The sequence below is a fragment of the Aquarana catesbeiana genome, linkage group LG02 (genome assembly GCF_042186555.1).
Source record: "Aquarana catesbeiana isolate 2022-GZ linkage group LG02, ASM4218655v1, whole genome shotgun sequence".
Taxonomy (NCBI): Eukaryota; Metazoa; Chordata; class Amphibia; order Anura; family Ranidae; genus Aquarana; species Aquarana catesbeiana.
Genome location: NC_133325.1, coordinates 356191213 through 356209332, shown reverse-complemented (window position 1 = coordinate 356209332; position 18120 = coordinate 356191213). Strand labels below are relative to the sequence as shown.

The following is an 18120-nucleotide window of genomic DNA, read 5'->3' as shown; positions in this document are numbered from 1 at the left end:
TACTTATTTTCCACCATAATTTGCAAATAAATTCTTTCAAAAATCAGACAATGTGATTGTCTGGATTTGTTTCCACATTTTGTCTCTCATAGTTGAGGTAAACCTATGATGACAATTACAGGCCTCATCTTTTTAAGTGGGAGAACTTGCACAATCAGTGGCTGACTAAATACTTTTTTGCCCCACTGTATGTCACAGGAGAGTCATTTCTCTACATGATGATTGAACACTGGCAAATAGCAAAGCTTGACTCAGCCCTGCATACCCCTCCCACTCCCAGCATTTTTTTTTTTTTTTTTTTTGCTAGTGTTTTTGTAGATGATGGACCTGTCTCTCTCTGAGTCTTTTCTCCTAAGATGCACAAAATCTTCTACCACTGAACTGTGCTCCTGAGCCTGGGTGCTCTAGAGCAGTGTTTCTCAACTCCAGTCCTCAAGGCGCACCAACAGGTCATGTTTTCAGCATTTCCCTCAGATGAAACGGCTGTGGTAATTACTAAGGCAGTGAAAACTGATTAAATCACCTGTGCAAAATAGTGGAAATCCTGAAAACATGACCTGTTGGTGCGCCTTGAGGACTGGAGTTGAGAAACACTGCTCTAGAGCAGTGTTTCTCAACCTTTTACGGTGAAGTACCCCTGCAGGTCTAAAAAACATTCCTAAGTATTCTCAACCCCTGTCTCGAGAAAGTAATTTCTATTGTTTGGGTGTCATGGTTTCTGTGTGTGTGTTTGTGATGATTTCTGTGTGTGTTTGTGGTGGTTTTAGTTCCTGTGCAATATCATTGTATGTGTAAAAATGCAAAAAATAAAGTGCAGCGCTAGGTTTAAACACAAGATGATCCTGTGCATAAAAACATATATGAAAGTAAATATAACACTGTATTATTAAAGTGCAATATGCCCATAAACATTAAATAGCATAAATTCAAATAAAGTGCAACTATACAGTGCACATATGATGAATTGTATTATACGCAACCAAAATATTTAGTGTTAGTGTGATCCCATGCGACAAATGCAAGATGAAAACAGTCACGTAAAAAACGCACACAAGTGCAAACAATATGCAAATTGTAAAGTGCAACACTAAGTTTGGGCACAAAAAGACTGTGCATGAAAACATACGTGTAGAAAATATAACACAATAATGTGTAATGTGACCATAATCTTAAGTAGCACAAATTCAGATAAAGTGTAACTATACAGTGCAAATGTGATGGATTGTGTTATATACAACAAAAATATTTAATTTAGTGCAGTCCCATGCGACAATGCAGAAGGAAACCAAAGTCGCATAAAAAACGCACAAGTGCAAAACTATATGGATGGGAAAAAAAAATGTTCGTAGATTGCTGAAATCCAATATGTGACTTCACAGTGCCGCATATAACGTAGATTGAGTGCTCATCACCGTGTTTCCTGTCACCTCATAAAGATTAAAGGCTTACCAGAAATCCTGCGACCTTCCTTTATTCAGGGCAGTTAAACAGCGCTTTTAGTGAAATACAAGTTTTGCCGATGGAAGATTTCAGCATTCCCCTCCAGAAAGATCCATGGACATCCACTTGAATCCCAATCATGTGAACAGCAGGATAATATAAAAAAGATAAAAAGGCTCCAATAGTATAGAATGTCTTTTCAAGACATTTTATTAAAAGACAGCAGTTGCAGTACAAAAACTCCAAGGCAAAGTTATAAAAATTGCGGTAATAGTCCTTGCAGGGAAAAATGAAATACAGGTCAGTTTAAAATTCAATCGCGCATGTGCAGAACGTGTGTGTGTGTAGCGTCCCGATGATCCATTCGTCACATATGACATAATCTGGGGGCTCAGGAGCACAGTTCAGTGGGTAGAAGATTTTGTGCATCTTGGGAGAAAAGACTCAGAGAGAGACAGGTCCATCATCTTATATATTTTGTGCCCTGTATCTGGGTTATAATGCTTAGTGGCAGGTCATTAATTGACAAATTTTTCAAATTGTTTAATTCATCTATCACTTAGCGCATATATAATTTTTATTTCTATCACTGTATGTGTGCATGCTGCAATGACAGACACACACACTCCCAAATTAACACACTTGCAGATACACAAACACACACAGAATTCCAATTTAACACACTTGCAGACACACGCACGTAATCCAAAATTAACACGGGTAGACACATGCACGCACATGCAACCTCGTCAGTGCAGTGCCCACCAAATGCAGCCTAGTCAGTGCAGTGCCCACCAAATGCAGCCTACCAGTGCCTGGATCACGATCTCCCGCTGTGTCCAAGCTTAGATTTCAATTGCCCTCATAAGCTGGCGCTGTAACATCCCGGCTCCTGTGACACACCTCGCACTGTTTCAATTTCCCCGCATTGGATCAGTGTTCCGTCTATCACAAGAGCAGGTCTAGGAGGCGGGACTTTGTTACAGCGGCTGCCTGGGCATTTCAGACCCAATCTCCGTGACACAGCGGGACATTCCCTCTGTGTGTCCCACACACAAGGCGAGGAGGAGGGAGGGAAGGACCAATGGCGACACTAGGGTTGGTGTCACACGGTGTGGTAAAACATGGTGTTGCCCGCCCCTCCAGTCACTCCTCAGTACAGACCCCCCCCCCTTTTCTATCAGTGCAGACGACCCCTCCCTCAGGGAAAATAATCCCCCACCTCCATCAGTGCAGAGCCCTTCAGGAAATCCCCGCCCCCCCCCCCCCCCCCCCCATGCACCTGGGCTGTGGACAGAGGAGGATTCAGTGTGCGGCTGCACGGAAAATTGCTTACTCAGACTGTAACTCGCTGGGCAGCCACAATAGGCTTGTGTATTGTGAAGGAAGGCAGCAAGAGTGAGGAGTCTCAGGGCGAGCATGGCGCCGGCACATTCCTGCTGAAGAGCCCTTCCTCCAGGACCCTCCACTGCCCTCGGGATGGTGTCATCCAGGTGCTGCCCCCCTGCGACGCCACCGAGCCGCCCGGAGAGTTGCTTGCTCAGACTGTCACTCTCCAGGAGGCGGGCTTGCGCATAGTGAATGGAGGCAGCAGTAGTGAGAGTGAGGAGTCTCACTCGGCTCTGGGCAGCGTACCCCCTGCTGTGGTGCATATACTCCCAGGGATATGCGTACCACGGGTTGAGAAACACTTCTCTAGAGCAGGGGTAGGCATCCTCGGCCCTCCAGCTGTGGTGAAATTACAAGTCCCATAAGACATTGCAAGACCCTGAAAATTAGACATGACTCCTAGAGGTAGAGGCATGATGGGATTTGTAGTTTCAAAACAGCTAGAGTGCCAAGGTTGCCTACCCCTGCTCTAGAGCATCAACAGTCTGGTTTAGTCCCTACGGATTGCTATCCCTGGAGAGTGTACCTGGAATCTGGTGACGAGAACATAGAAGTATGTGCACTGGATTCCATGTTTGCCACCCATTTTGGCAGGTGACTGCATTGCCTGTGCTTTGGTTTGGGAGAAAAGGGGGGGGGGGGGGTCTTGGGGCCTTGGTCTACTGTGGCAGAGACCAGTTCCCTGAAGATCTGCATGGTAGCCTGACCGGCTTTTGGTGATATTTGAGCCATTTGTTTCTGTTTGATGACATGTGAGTTTTTCCTTTTTGAGGGGGGGGGGGTGTCTGGGTCAGTTTGTGCCTCCTTGAGGGAGTAATTGCGTTTCTACACATGGCCCATTGTCTCCTGTGCATATGCAGGCTGCCCCTGCACAGCTGGGTGCCATGTTGGGTCTATAGAATTGTTTTTACCTTGTTTAGATAGGACCTCTTTTATCTAGTTTAGTGAATTTTTGTTTGGCCCTGTGTGGCCGGAAGGGTGGAGCGGGTATTGTGCTCTTCTGTACTCCATTGCAAAGGAAATCTGAGAACTGACCCCTAACATAAACCACCTCCATCCTTAAATATCAGAGAAACGGACGTCGCCCATGGGACTTTAAATGAGGTGTAAATGGTGATCAAGGGGTAAACTAGTATAGAAGTACAAATATATTGAGAACAACAACATAATCCATAGTAGGGCATGTGTGAACAAGTTCATAGAACAGCAACATTGCATTATAATCCTAAAAACATAGCCATAGTATAGTAGTAATACATGTGATACAGGTATGCATGGTACATCTCTAATCCAACGCGTCTCACGAGCTTTCCTCGCTTCATCAGGGGCTGATTTCTTATAAAGAGCCATATTTTAATTATTCACAAGGATAAGGTTGTATTGCGTCCTCATCCTAATTTTCTACCGAAGGTAGTGTCAGATTTTTATTTAAACCAGGATATTGTTCTACCTTCCTTTTTCCCAGAACCCCGTTCTGCGGACGAAAAGTCACTACATTCTGTTGATGTGGTGAGAGCAGTCAAAATCTATTTGACGGCGACTGCTCAAAATGGATGTTTTGTTTGGGTTGCCTGAAGGTCCTAAAAGAGGACAGGCAGCATCGAAATCTACTATTTCTAAATGGATTCGACAAGTGATTGTTCAAGCTTATGGTTTAAAGAGGAAAGTTCCACCTTTTCATATTAAAGCGTACTCCACCAGGGCTATTAGTACTTCCTGGGCAGTGCATCACCAAGCCTTCATGGCTCAAATCTGCAAGGCAGCAACTTGTTCTTCAGTCCATACATTTACCAGATTCTATCAAGTAGATGTAAAAGGTCATGAGGATATCGCCTTGGGGCGCAGTGTACTGCAGGCTGCAGTATGAGTCCTTTAGTCTCTTGGTGCCCTACTTTGTTGTGTCTCCCTCCCATCAGTTGGCATTGCTATGGGACATCCCACATAGTAACTACTATGGCTCTGTGTCCCGTGATGTACGATAAGAAAATAGGATTTTTATAACAGCTTACCAGTAAAATCCTTTTCTTTGAAGTACATCACGGGAGGGGTTATATAGGGAGCGGACTTCCTCTCTTAGGGTGTGCCAGTGTCCACCTGAAGGTGGCCTATAACTACATAGTAACTACTATGGCTCTGTGTCCCGTGATATACTTCAAAGAAAAGGATTTTACAGGTAAGCTGTTATAAAAATCCTATTTTTCAGGCCTCGGGGAACCCCTGATAAAACCCATTTGTTGGGGGTCAGTGGGAACAATGTCCTTTACTTTGGTTTTCAGTGAGAAGAATGCCCTTTGTTACAGTGGTGGTAAGAATGCCCCCCTTACAGAGAGCTATAAAGATCATTGGTGTCATACCACTGGCTCCTCCGAGTGGCATTGGCTCAGAACTATGTAGGCACCTTTAAACAGGAGGTAACTCGGCCACAGCTCAAGGAACCCCTAGCCACCTCTGAAGGAACCCTAGGGTTTCACGGAACCCTGGTTGAGAATGGCTGGTCTAAGAGTTAACACTCTTGTAATGTACAAATAAGAAACTGGGTTCTTTGACTTGCCTTTTAAAATGCATTTCTTGGAGTACATCATAGGTCACAGGTCCCCCCCTCCTGCTTAAAAGCGGAGTTCCGCCTGACCCCTGCCCCCCCCAACGTGAAAATTAAGTCAGCAGCTACAAATACTGCAACTGCTGACTTTTTTAATTTTAGGACACTTATCTGTCAAGGGATCCAACCATGTCTGCACCCCAGCCAGTTTTCGGATCAACTCTCGAGTGCTGCTGCCGCCTCCGTTTGTGGTAAGGGAAACCAGCAGTGAAGTCTTCAGCTGCGCGCTGCACTTTCTAACTGGCCCGTGGAGCAAGGAGAAGGGGGGGGGGGGCTAAACTTCTGAGGGAAATCCCAGCGGCGCAATCTCCCAGAAGTGGGGATGGATACCTGTCAAAATCAGCTAGGGGGGCAGAAGGAGATAAGCAGTGCTTCCACTTTTTGGTGGCAATACTGGGAGTGGTAGGGGTTATGCAGTGCTGTGCCAAGCTTTGCTTTTTCCCAATGGCCATCACCTGGAGGTTGAGCATAACCGTGGTCTAAGGGTTAACTGTCCTGTGTTCTATGATCTCCAAAAAAAGAAAATTTTACATTTGAATCCAAAATCCTTTTTGTTTTGTGTTTTTTTTTTTTCTTCTACACAGGGCTCATTTACACTTGCTTTGGCTTCAACAAGGCTTCAGGCAGGCTTTGTTAAAGTTCTCTGAATGCTAGTCAAAGCTCCTGTCGCTAAATAGAATTGTTATCTTACAGTCCTGTTTACACCTGCTTTTGCTTTGCTTCAGCTTCGCTTCAAAAACTACAGCCCATGTAGCATCTTTGGTGCTTTAAAGCGTCTTCAAAGCCTCAGTAGAAATCTATATGGCAAAGCTCGCTTGAAGCCCCACGCAGGAGTAAACGGGTCTGTAAGCGAACCATTTTATTTAGTGGTAAGAGCTTTGACTAGCTTAAACAAAGCATGTCCGAAGCCATGTTTTGAAGAAAGTGTAAATAAGCCCTAATACAACCAAATTAAATATTAAACTACAGCAAGTTACTAATGTATTCTAGTTCCAAAAAGTCAGTTGATTGTATGTTTTTTGTTTTTCAGAGACGGTTTTCAAATTTAAATCCCTAAAGAAAGTGGCTCAGTTGGCGGTTATCAATAGTCTTGAAAAGGTAAAAATGACTGACAATACACCCTGGAACTCATAGTGTGTTAAACTCTCATTAGAAATCTGACTCCTGGATGTGCAACAAATGACGACACTTGCAACAGATAAAAGTAACTGTTGGTAAGATGTATAGGAAGCTTTTGCAGAATTTTGTCTGCAACACCATATACTCCCAATACGGGAAAGGTCTTATTTACCCCCGCTTTTCTTATCTATAATATGGCACTATGTCTTAAAGTGCATCTAGTGGCCACTGTGCCTGTAAACAACTGCTTGTGCTTCATTGCAAATATTTTAAATGGACCATTTTTATCCTTGCTTCTTGATGCATTTCATTGACACAGGTATGCTGACAGTCATCTGAAAACATTAATTAAGCTAATCTTCAAAAGTGTTAACATGCTTGCTGTAGAAACATTTTTGGTTTACTTGTGCTTTTGCTCAATACTGTCTTCTCCAACTTGATCACCTCCCTCCCATACCTACAAAAATTGCATTAGGCTGGACTAAAAGACACTTGCAGCTTAATGATTGGTCGGTAAATGGAATCATAAACTCTGTTTAGTGAGCAAGCAGGTGATCCAGGAAGCTTGCTTAATGCTGACCTGTTAATAAGTTCTTTAGATTATCAGTGACAGTGTTTGGACTGGTTATATTGCTAGGAGAAACTGGGGCTGGTGTATGGCGTACACTATGCCTTGTAGCTGTATTTCTGCACTGAGAGATCTAAGGCACTTCTGCCTCTTAATGCTAGTCTCATGAGATGAGTGAGATTTGATGTCAATACTAAACTTCTCACTGTTCTTTGCTGGAAACCCTAATATAAGGAAACAAAAGCGCTGTCTCTAACCAGGTGACCACCTCTACACAGACTCAGTGCAGAACAAGGTGGCAGGATCAGCTGCAGGGAGACTGTGGACAATGCTGGTGATTAAGACAGTTGTAAAGTCTCAAGGTTGTTCACCCTAATGCATTAAGGTGAAAATCCTTCTGTGCTGCAGCTGCCCCCCTTTTTCTTGCGTGAACGTGATCGTTCCAGCGTTGAGTACGAGCCCAGCAGCTCCAGCCGCTGTCTCGGGTCCTCATTGGCTAGATTGATAGCAGCAGGAACTATTGGATCCAAATGAATGATCAAGGGGTTAATATGGCGCACAATGGAGGTAGCCGAGTACATATAACTAAAAATGGTGGGGGGAAGGGGGTGGGTTGGGGGTTCCTGAGAGGGGGAACTTGATGGTGGTAGTTAATGTTTCACAACAAGTTCAGGTATTAGTCCATGTAAGGATAAAATGATGCTGAATAAATGGAAGGCAGCCAGTCTATAAAAGCTAGAAGAAGCTCTGGAACAATAAAAAAGAAAGAAGGACGGCACCCTCTAAGTGCAGCATGGATGTTAAAAATATTTACTACAATAGTTAAAACCACTCACATTTGAGTTGCTAAAAACCAGCATGTTAAGTAGTTTCATCCGCGTGCTCTCGGGGGATGTGGGTGTCACGGGCCAGTGGGGGGGTTCCTGGGATGTGAGTCCTGTGACCTGGGTCCTGGTAGCTGTTCCGGTGGTGCCGAGGGTCCTCAGAGCCTCTGGGCGGCCAGGATGTCGGTCATGGATCCTTCGTGGAGCGCCGTGCTGACCTGCGTCTTCACTTCCGGGAGCGAGGTGAGGCGGCCGGTGCTTTGCGTTCGGAGCATGCGTGCTCCTTCATCAGGCTATGCTGGTCGAGGAACTATTGGATCCGACTGCTGTCAATCAAATCCAGTGACGCGGGGCTGAGTCCTGCTGTCTGTCAATGGACGCAGCAACAGGACTCGGAGCGTGCCCGCATGGGTGCCCCCATGGAAAAAGCGACTCTCCTTGGGGGCACTCTAAGAGGAGCAGTCAGGAGCGCTGCCGAGGGACCCCAGAAAAGGAGGATGGGGCCGTCCTTGCACAGAGCAGGTAAGTATAACATGTTTGTTTTTAAAAAAAAACAAAAAAAAACAAAAAACGAACCTTTACAATCACTTTAATCCTTTCATTTTTTTTTTTTTTTTTTTTACTTTTTATCAATGCCAACTAATAAACTAAATATCTTTCCAAGCTTTGCTTTTTTCCAAGGGTTTGTGCACATAGTTTTTTATATTTTGTAATTTTTTGTTTTTGTTTTGCAGGCATTTTGGAATTGGGTTGAAAATTACCCTGATGAGTTTACAAAATTATACCAGAGGCCTCAGACTGATATGGCTGGTAAGTTTTCTGCTGGGCAACTGGTGTAGTGCAAATAAAGATGCAGAGCTCTGTGCACACTTTGTTCCAGTTAAAAATTTAGACCTCTGTAAAAACCCAGTTCATAAACGGTTAGTTTACTTTATTGCCAGTGTCCAATATTCCTGTAGGTGCAGTATAAGTTGATGCTAAATGACTTGACTCAATGGACAAGAAAGAAACCTTGTTCAGACTCCAATATAAGACGTTCAGCCACTATTTATCATATCTTTACTTCCTCTTTAATCCCACCTTTGAGTAATGTCTATTTTGAACAATATGTCAGTGCTGCCAAATGTTTGTTTCTATTGAGCAAACTCCAAAAAGTTTTACAGTGCTTGTTGGTTTACAAAAAAATTAAAAGGTGTGCGAGATCTCTCATTAAAGCTTTGACAAGCCATGCAGATTAGGCATTTTATCACCATTTCTGAACCCTAGGACCTTAACAGCTTTTGAGCCTCTTTGTCTAGATCCATATCCACTGTGACCTACCCTATCCATTGCTCATTACTTACCTATCCAGAGGAAGATCTTACACCTCTTTTCCTTTTGATATGGGAAAGAGAGCTAGAGTGCGTGTTCATCCAAAAAGAAAGATCACATACTATTCTTTGCACGTAAATCATCCATTTCCAGTAGAATCCAGGAAACTGGAAATAAAAATGACTTTTGGTCTTAATCATAGTTTATTTGCTGCCACCTTCACGTGTTTGGGCAGGGGGAAAAAACAAGTAGCAAAATCCCCTATTTAAGCCTTAGTTCTTGCTAGTTTCCTTAGGTGAAGGATGTCTTTTCTCTCCTTTCAGATAAGCTTAGTTGTTACATGTGGCCGTCTTTTTTTACTTGAGCCTAGGTTCACACTTGCGCATGTGGTTCGCACAGGAATCGCAACGCATTCCTGTGCAAATCACTTGTGATGTCGGTGTGGTTTGATATGAGCCATTCAAGCAATAGTATTTTGCGGGACCCTTTTTTTTTTTTTTTTTTTTTTGCCGCACCTGAATTGAATCGCATTCATGTTCATACAGATTCTGGCAATCTCACTTCATTTTGCAAGCTTTTTTGGGTGTGTTGCATGAATGGAGTGCGATTTCACTATGGTAGGGGAAACGCACAGGATTCGATGCGTTTCCCACATCAAGGTGAGCCTATGCTCAAGATTCTTCTTTCACGGCTCCTAGCTGCTCCTTAGCCATTGTGGCTCTTACAGCAGCTTTCTGGATTGGTTGACTCCTCGGCGGAACCTTGGTGGACCGTGCCTGGATGAAGATGTGGGGTTGACCTGTAAAGTACTGGACCTGCGTGGGTGCTCACTTTTACTTGTGGTGAATCAAGTTAACCATTAGTTGCTATATAGGTCCAGGTTTGTGGTCTGCTGGCAGCAAAGCCCTGTCCCTGAATATCCTTTTGTGGGTATGCCCATAGGTGGTTGGTCAGTCCTGGATGGATGCCCAACAGGTGTTGCAAATGGAGGTGAGCTAATCACACTAAGGCATTCTACAACTGGTCAGTAAGAGCTTGTCCCTTTTCCTCAGGATCCTGCCATGTGGAGGTTCACGGATATTGCTGCGACACTTTAAATATTCATCGGTTTTCGTCCTGTTGCATGCACCTCGTGTGTTGTGACACATTGTATTGTCTGTTGAGAGACACAGATCCCAGCCCTCTGTGTTTATAATTGATATACCGCTTTGCTTCAAAACTGGGACATGATGGAGGGGCGGATAGGTCATCTTGGGCTTGCCTACAGTTTTTTGTTTAGACTCCAAGAAAAGATTTTTTCTTGGAGTGCAAAAATCCATCTTACTCTTATTGTCGATGTTACCTGTGTAGCAACTTTATTCGAAGAATTTCCCATTTTATGAATTTTTGCCAAATTGGCAACTTTACACACGTTTATTGAGCAGAAAGTCAGTCAAACTGCTAAAAGTGACCTGCAGCCAACATTTTTTATGTTAGTCACATATGTGGGTGTATACACAGTGGTAAATGACTGCCCACTCCCTCCCTTCCTCCATGCTCACTAACCAGCCAAACACAACGTGGGTTGGATAATACATCTTGATTGGTGGTGACTTTACCTCCCTGATCTAAGACACAGGCTGGAGAGGCATGACACATCTTGTGACTGGCAGAAATCTGCCCACACCATGTTTCTACTAAATAATACATTTTTTATTTCCCAAAACTTCTTTCAGGACAGCACCCAAGGGATCATGGCTCCTCCTCCAAAAGGAAACACCTCATCATTCCAAGCTTTAACAGGAGGCCTCCACGCAGCTTCCTTCAGTTTTTTGTGTTTCCTCCAGCCAGAGTAACAACTTTGGTGGGAGCCATGATCTCTCAAGGCTTTCCCGGGAGACAAAAGGTTTTCACATGTTAGTTTTTTTTTTTTTTCTGTTTAGGAGAGTGATCCTCCCACTTGCCTCTTGCTGGATGGTCCTGTGGGCTCCCTTTTCCCCTTCTGTGCTCGGGGAGAGCCTGTACTGCCTGGGGGTGCTGCCCTTTTTTTGCGTCAGATGGGGCGGTTGCGGTGGTTCCCCGCTGGCCACCCGCATCGCGGGACGGCTGCGGTACAAGCCGAGCATCCGCGATTGTTCTAGTGGCTGAGAAGAGCCCTCAGCCACGTCCTGTGCAGTGTACAGGAAGAGGCAGCACTTCCGGGGTGGGGCGCAGCGTTATTTCTGACTAAAAAGTGCAGGGGGCGAGAGCAGGGTCACCTGGTGCTCTTAACTTCAGGTTCCTGGTTGGCGCAGCTGCGTTTTTGAACCTTGGAATCAAAGATTGGACAAAATCTTTGTGCAGATTTAGTCAGGGAGGAGTCTCCACCCAGTTGTGGCGATCTGGTTTCAACCATTAAGGATGAGCTCCGCGCAACCTTTCAAGCTTTCAGGTTAAAGAAGAGCTAGGTCCCTCAGGGGAGCCTAGGGCTCCACCACCATCTTCAGAATCCCAAGGGGTTTTGATACAGACGGGAGGTCCAGTCGTCATTCGATAATTGCAGACATGATTAAAAGAATGTCTGTTTACCAGAGAAGAAGCCATATTTTTCACAGGCCCACAAGAGAAGATTGCCGTTTGAGGAAAATCCTGACTGTATCTGGAACAAAATTCCAAAACTGGATTCCGCTTTCTCGCAGGTTTCAATCAACTGACCTTGACGATATGGGCACGCTAAAGGAGCCCATGGATAAAAGGATGGACCTACTACTTAAAAGGGCCTGTTAATCGGTGATTAACAATCTGAAGCTGGCAATGGCAGCAACCTGTCTTGCCAGAAATTTAGAGCACTGGATTAATCAGATGAAGGCCCACGTTACTGCGGATTCTCCAAAACAAGAGATTTTGGACTCCTTTATAACCTTATCTGCAGCAGTGTCATATATTGCAGAGTATTGGTAACTGTAAGCGCAAACACACAAGTCCATATATGTAAAGGGCTGAGCAACTTAGTCCATAGGGGACAGGCTGGAAGTTCAAGGGTTAAGTGGTAACCGGTAATGTAATGGTTAAAGTAGGCTGGTAGGCTAGGCGGCTGCTGTCCTCAGAGAGCTGACTCTGTGTTGGATGAGAGAGGGCTAGAGAAGGAAGCGCCACCTGAGTGTAGTATTAACAAATGATGTTTAATGACACCAGGTAAAAACACACTTACAGGATAAAAACATATAAAAGGCTCAAGGAGCAGTGGCTCCGAGCGCGTAGCCTTCTCTCAACCTCCCTGCCAGCCCTCCTCCCTGGACGATCCCTCCCCTGGATACCGAACCCGGAAGCAGACGGACGACCTGTGACGTCATGCACGCTCCACGCCGGCCCCTAGTCTCTTCCTGATGGCCACAGAAGGAGCTCCCGACTGGTAATCCACCTTCTGTAGCCCAGCATCCCTGCAGCGTCACCACCACAGGATCAGAGGGAACACCGAGGACCACATACCTATACAGATGAGCCTTTTATATGTTTTTATCCTGTAAGTGTGTTTTTACCTGGTGTCATTAAACATCATTTGTTAATACTACACTCAGGTGGCGCTTCCTTCTCTACCCTTGTGTCATATATTGCAGATGCCCCGAAAGAGTCCATACGCATGTCAGCTAGTCTGCCGCATTAACAAACTCTAATAGGAGGGCTTTATGGCTACAAACCTGGCCTGGGGACGCAGCATCAAAAAACAGGCTGTGTAGCATTCCTTTTGCAGGGGATTTGCTGTTTGGTTCAGATCTGGAATCCATTCTTGGCAGAACGGCCGATAAAAAGAAATTATTTCTGGTCAAGAAGAAGCAGGTGCAAACCCGTAAGCATTTTTTCCTGGCCTCAGAAAAGAAAACAGCAGGAAGGTAAAACGCAGGGAAAAAGGAAACCATTATCTTTCCAGAAGCCCAAAGGTAGGAGTGGAGTGCTCTTCAATCCTCCTGCAACTTCCGGAAAGTTGCAGTGACTCCTTCCTCCCAGTCGGAGGAAGGCTGCAGGAGTTTTTTCCGCAGTGGAGAGGCATTACACCAAACCAATTTATTCTAAACATTCTCTCCCAGGGATATGTGATTGAATTCACGGAGGAACCTCCAAAAAGATTCTTGGTGAAGAACGCACCAAGGGATCCAGCCAGGGGTCTCGCCATGAAGTCCCTAATCCAGGAACTGAGATCCCAGAGAGTCATTGTTCCAGCCCCTTCAAGGGAGTTCTTCCAAGGGTTCTACTCGCCTCCTCGTTCAGAAAGCCTCAGGAAAGTTCTGGCTCATCCTAAAACTCAAGATTGTAGATTACAGAAGATTTTGGATGGATTCAATTTTTTTCAGTCAAAAACCCCCTGAACTAAGGGTGCTACATGGCATCAATAGACCCACAAGATGCCTACCTCCTCATACCTATTGCTGCCAGGTCCCAAAAATATCGGTTTGCTAAGGTTGGCACTGAAAGTAGGAAAAAAGGTGGTACACCTGCAGTTGAGAGCATTCCCATTTGGCCTGTCTCTCTCCCAACCCCCCCCCCCCCCCCCCCCGAGTGTTCACAAAGGTAATGGCCGAAGCGTTTGCACCTTTGCGTCTAGAAGGAATTTATAAAATGTATTAAATAAGAAAAATATTACTCACAAAGCAAGCACTGTTTCCCAGTGCAGGAGTATACAGCATAAAATGAACCAGATGGGTGGCTGTACTGACATCACAGAGCCCCTCGCGCGCGTATCGTCCATGTGGACTTCCTCAGCAAATCTGATTTGCGATATTTGTGAGTAATATTTTTCTTATTTAATACATTTTATACCTTTTCGTATGGAGAGCGCTATGTCCTGTTATTTTTGTTTCTAACATGATATATATCAACCGATGAGACTGAATTTGGGATACTGCCTGTGGACCCCTATCTCCATAATCTACCCTGTGAAAGGGAATGCATGAGTGACCTTGCTGTTAACGCAGAAGGTCCACTCAATAAGGTGAGCAGCCTAGACCCTTGGTGGAGGTTCACATTGGTGGTGATACAACTAATACAATCTTATCCTATCACTGCACCCTTTCCTTGCCAACTGAGGGATCCCCCTTCTGCAAGTGGGCAGCTTTTGATCTCCTCGGACTAAGATATACTTTTTGGGACTTTGCCTCATGCGTTTTATTTATGTACGTTTAATATGTACATTTTATGTGTATACATCTGACCTGTATTGAGCGCTGCACTGCTATATTTTGTGTTTGTCTTTGCTGACATTTGCCAGAGAAGTTCGGGGGGACTCCATATACAGGTCCTGTCAGACAACGCCACTGTGTGGCCTACATGAACAGACGGGGGGGGCCACCAGAAGCAGAGCTTCTCAGTGCCTACCAGGAAGTATTCCAAGATGGGCAGAGCTCCTTATTCTATCCTTGTCTGCGGTCCATCTAAAAGGGACTCTAAACAGGGTAGCGGACTTCCTTAGCAGAAACCAGGTGTACGAGGCAAAGTGACGATTGAATCGTCTTCCATACGATTGTGAAGAAATGGGGGCAGCCAAAAGTGGATCTCTTTGCGACTCAGGAAAATGCACAGCGGTCTCTTACTTTGGCACCTTCCGTTGAGATAAGATCTGCTGATGCAAGGTCCCTTCCTTCACCAGGAAGTAGCAAAGCTAAAGCTCACAGCTTGGCTTCTGAAGAGCAGCTCCTAGGGAAGAAGGGTTTTTTTTTCGGATAGATTGGTTGCTACCCTCCTATCTAGCAGAAAACGTGTTACCAGAGCAATTTATTCCAAAGTTTCGTAAGTTTTCAACTCCCGGTGCACTGCATCTAGCAGATCCTTAAGATATTTCTTCTATTTTGGAATTCCTGCGAGAAGGAGCGATAAGGGCTTAGCAGTCAGTACCCTTAAAGTTCAAGTTGCTGCGCTGGGGGTGTTTTTGGAAAAATCTATCTCATCAGAACCCCTAGTGATCGGGTTCTTCAAGGCCCTCCCCCCGGTCCAGACCGGTAGTGATCAGAAGCTGTCCAAAATGGGACTTATCGGTTGTTCTACAGGCCCTGACCAGGGAACCATTTGAACCTATTAATTTAGTCTCCCTGAGACTGATTACTTTGAAAACTGTTTTTTTAGTCGCTAAAACGACAGCTCGAAGAATTGGTGAGCTTCAAGCCTTGTCAATCAGGGAGCCATTTTTTTTCTATCCTTTCAGACCGAATTGTTCTGAAGACAGATCCTAATTTCTTACCGAAGTTCGCTTCGGTCCAAAATCGAGCTCAGGCGATGATGCTTTCTTCATTTTGCTCTAATCCATCGGGAAAGAAGGAAAAAGAATTCCATACCTTGGATGTTAAAAGAGCAGTCTTAAGCTACATGGAAGCCTCTAACGACTCATCATTTGTTTAATGTGCTGGTAGTAAGAAAGATGGACAAGCTACAAGAGGAACGTTTGCCAGATGGTTGAGAAGAGCGATCACGGAGGCCCATTCCCTTTCAGGCCAGGAGAGTCCAGTTGGTATTCGTGCTCATTCTACAAGAGCTATGGCGGTGAGTTGGGCAGAAAGAGCTGGTGCCACCCCCGAACAGATTTGTAAGGCATCTACATGAACAAGTCTGATGACCTTTGCATGTCATTATAGGTTGGACCTCCTGATGGCTGAGGACCAAGCTTTCGGAAGGACAGCCTTGCAGGCTGTTGTCCCACCCTAAATGGGCAAGTCTCCATCATCCTCTCGGGTGCTATCCTGAAAGACATTTTGGGAAAATTCAAGTTAGACTTACCGGTAACTTGTTTTCCAATAGTCTTTCAGGACAGCAATAACGCACCCTTTTTTTTTTTTTTTTGCTGTAATACTATGATATAACTCACTTATATGTTGCAGCTGGGGCTAGAGGTTCTCTACAAACAACTAAAAGTAAGCTGCATGGAGGCCTCCTTTTAAAGCTTGGAATGATGAGGTGTTTCCTGTTGGAGGAGGAGCCATGATCTCTCGGGTGCTGTCCTGAAATACTATTGGAAAACAAGTTACCGGTAAGTCTAACTTAAATTTTCAAATACTGTATATATTTGTATGACAATTTAATCACTTCCCGCCCGCTGTACGTCATGTGACGTCCTGGACTTTGAGTGGGGATATCTGAATGATCCTTCTTTTCTGCCGGCGATTCCCTGCACCATAAAAACAATTATAGTGGCTGTTCAGCCGATTGATTATTTTTTCAGGCGGCGGGAGGGGGACTCCCCCGCCGCCCACCGGCTCCCCGTCGGCGGAAGTTAACTATGGAGAATACCGCGGACCAGATGGCTGAAAGGTGTGTGTGTGTGTGTGTGTGTGTTTTTCTTTTTTTTTTTTTTTTTTTTTTGATCCCAAGTTGTCCAGGCTAGAGGAGAGATGTGGGGTCTTATAGACCCCACATCTCTCTGTAAAGAGGACCCCCATTATGCCCTATTCCTATTAAAGGGGATGTTTACATTGCTTGTAATAGGTATAAAAGTGATCAAAAAAATTGAAGTGAAAGTGTCAAAAAAAAAAAAAAAAAAATTTTTTAAAGCACCTTCATCCCTGCATGCTCGCACGCAGAAACTAACCCACAGGTACGTCACATCCACATATGTAAACGGCGTTCAAACCACATGTGAGGTATTGCCGCGAACGTTGGAGCAAGAGCAACACTTCTAGCCCAAGACCTCCTCTGTAACTCTAAACAGGTAACCTGTAAAAATGATTAAAGCATTGCCTATGGTGATTTTTAAGTACCGAAGTTTGGTGCCATTCCACAAGTGTGCACAATTTTAAAGTGACATGTTTGGTATCTATTTACTGGCTGTGTATATCGTGTAGTGAAGTAGCGCTAATATAGCAAATAAAAAAAAAAATTATTTTATATTTATTTAGTCCAAATTAAAGATGTAAGATAGTAAACATGTCTTTTTGCAATCCTCACCCAGTAGTGCTAGCCTCTCACCTTTTTATAGATGGACCCCAACGGGTCTAATGGGGCAACAGTGAACAACCAGCCTGTTGAAGCTTTCCTCACAGCTTTCAAGGGATCACTGCAGCTTTTGTCCGGTCTCCACAGTCTTTTCCTAGAAGAAAGTTTTCTCCCAATCCTATAGAGGGGGGGGGGGGGGGGGTGGTAACAGGTGGGGGTAAAAGGTGCGCGGCATCCCTGTAACTTTTTCTCTGGTCTCCACGGTCCTTTCCTAGAAAAAAGTTTCTCCCAATCCGCAAGATGATCTATTTACTGGCTGTAACGTCATCTTTCACATTATACAAAAAAAATTGGGCTAACTTTGTGTTTTGTGTCCCCCACCCCACCCCCCCCCCCAAAAAATGAGTTTGCAACGCAAATACTATGTGACATAAAAAGTTGCAATGGCCGCCATTTTATTCCCTAGGGTCTGGTAAAAAAACATATATAATGTTTGGGGGTTCTGAGTAATTTTCTAACAAAATTATTTTTACGTGTATGAGAGTAGTGCCACAATTGGCTTGGTATGAAAGTGGTTAAAACAGTTTATTGATATTATTTTTACTCTGTGTCCCAAAAGCTATGGTGTTCAAAATAAAAAAAAAAAATGTGGCCAGTGGCAGAGGACTAGAAGCTCCTCCTGCCTATGTCTCCCTGCAGGCAGGCTTAGAAATATCTGGGTCATGTGACAGCTGTATATCGATTAGGAAAAAAGTAGGCTTCACACTGGGGTGGGGGTGGCGGCGGCAGTAAAGCGCTGCTTTTAACCCCCGATAGTGTCTGAAAGAGGGATAAAACCACCCGCAAACTGCTGCTGCAGCAGCACTTTGCCGGTGGTAAAGCCGCGCTGCCCCATTGATTTCAATAGGAGTGGTGGAGGAGCGGTATACACACTGCTCCTTCACCGCTCCAAAGATGCTGCTAGCAGGACTTTTTTTAGCATCCTGCCAGCGCACCAC

At 44.7% G+C, this 18120-nt stretch overlaps 1 protein-coding gene across 2 annotated transcripts in view; it reads left to right on the top strand.

The window, feature by feature from the left end:
• Positions 1–18120, top strand: part of NF1 (neurofibromin 1) — a 496399-nt gene that overhangs the window by 65702 nt on the left and 412577 nt on the right. For both annotated transcript variants that reach the window (XM_073615002.1, XM_073615001.1), the window contains exons 6-7: positions 6459–6526; positions 8674–8749. In XM_073615002.1, coding sequence (XP_073471103.1) covers positions 6459–6526; positions 8674–8749 — 144 coding nt within the window. The remainder of the gene's footprint in view (positions 1–6458; positions 6527–8673; positions 8750–18120) is intronic.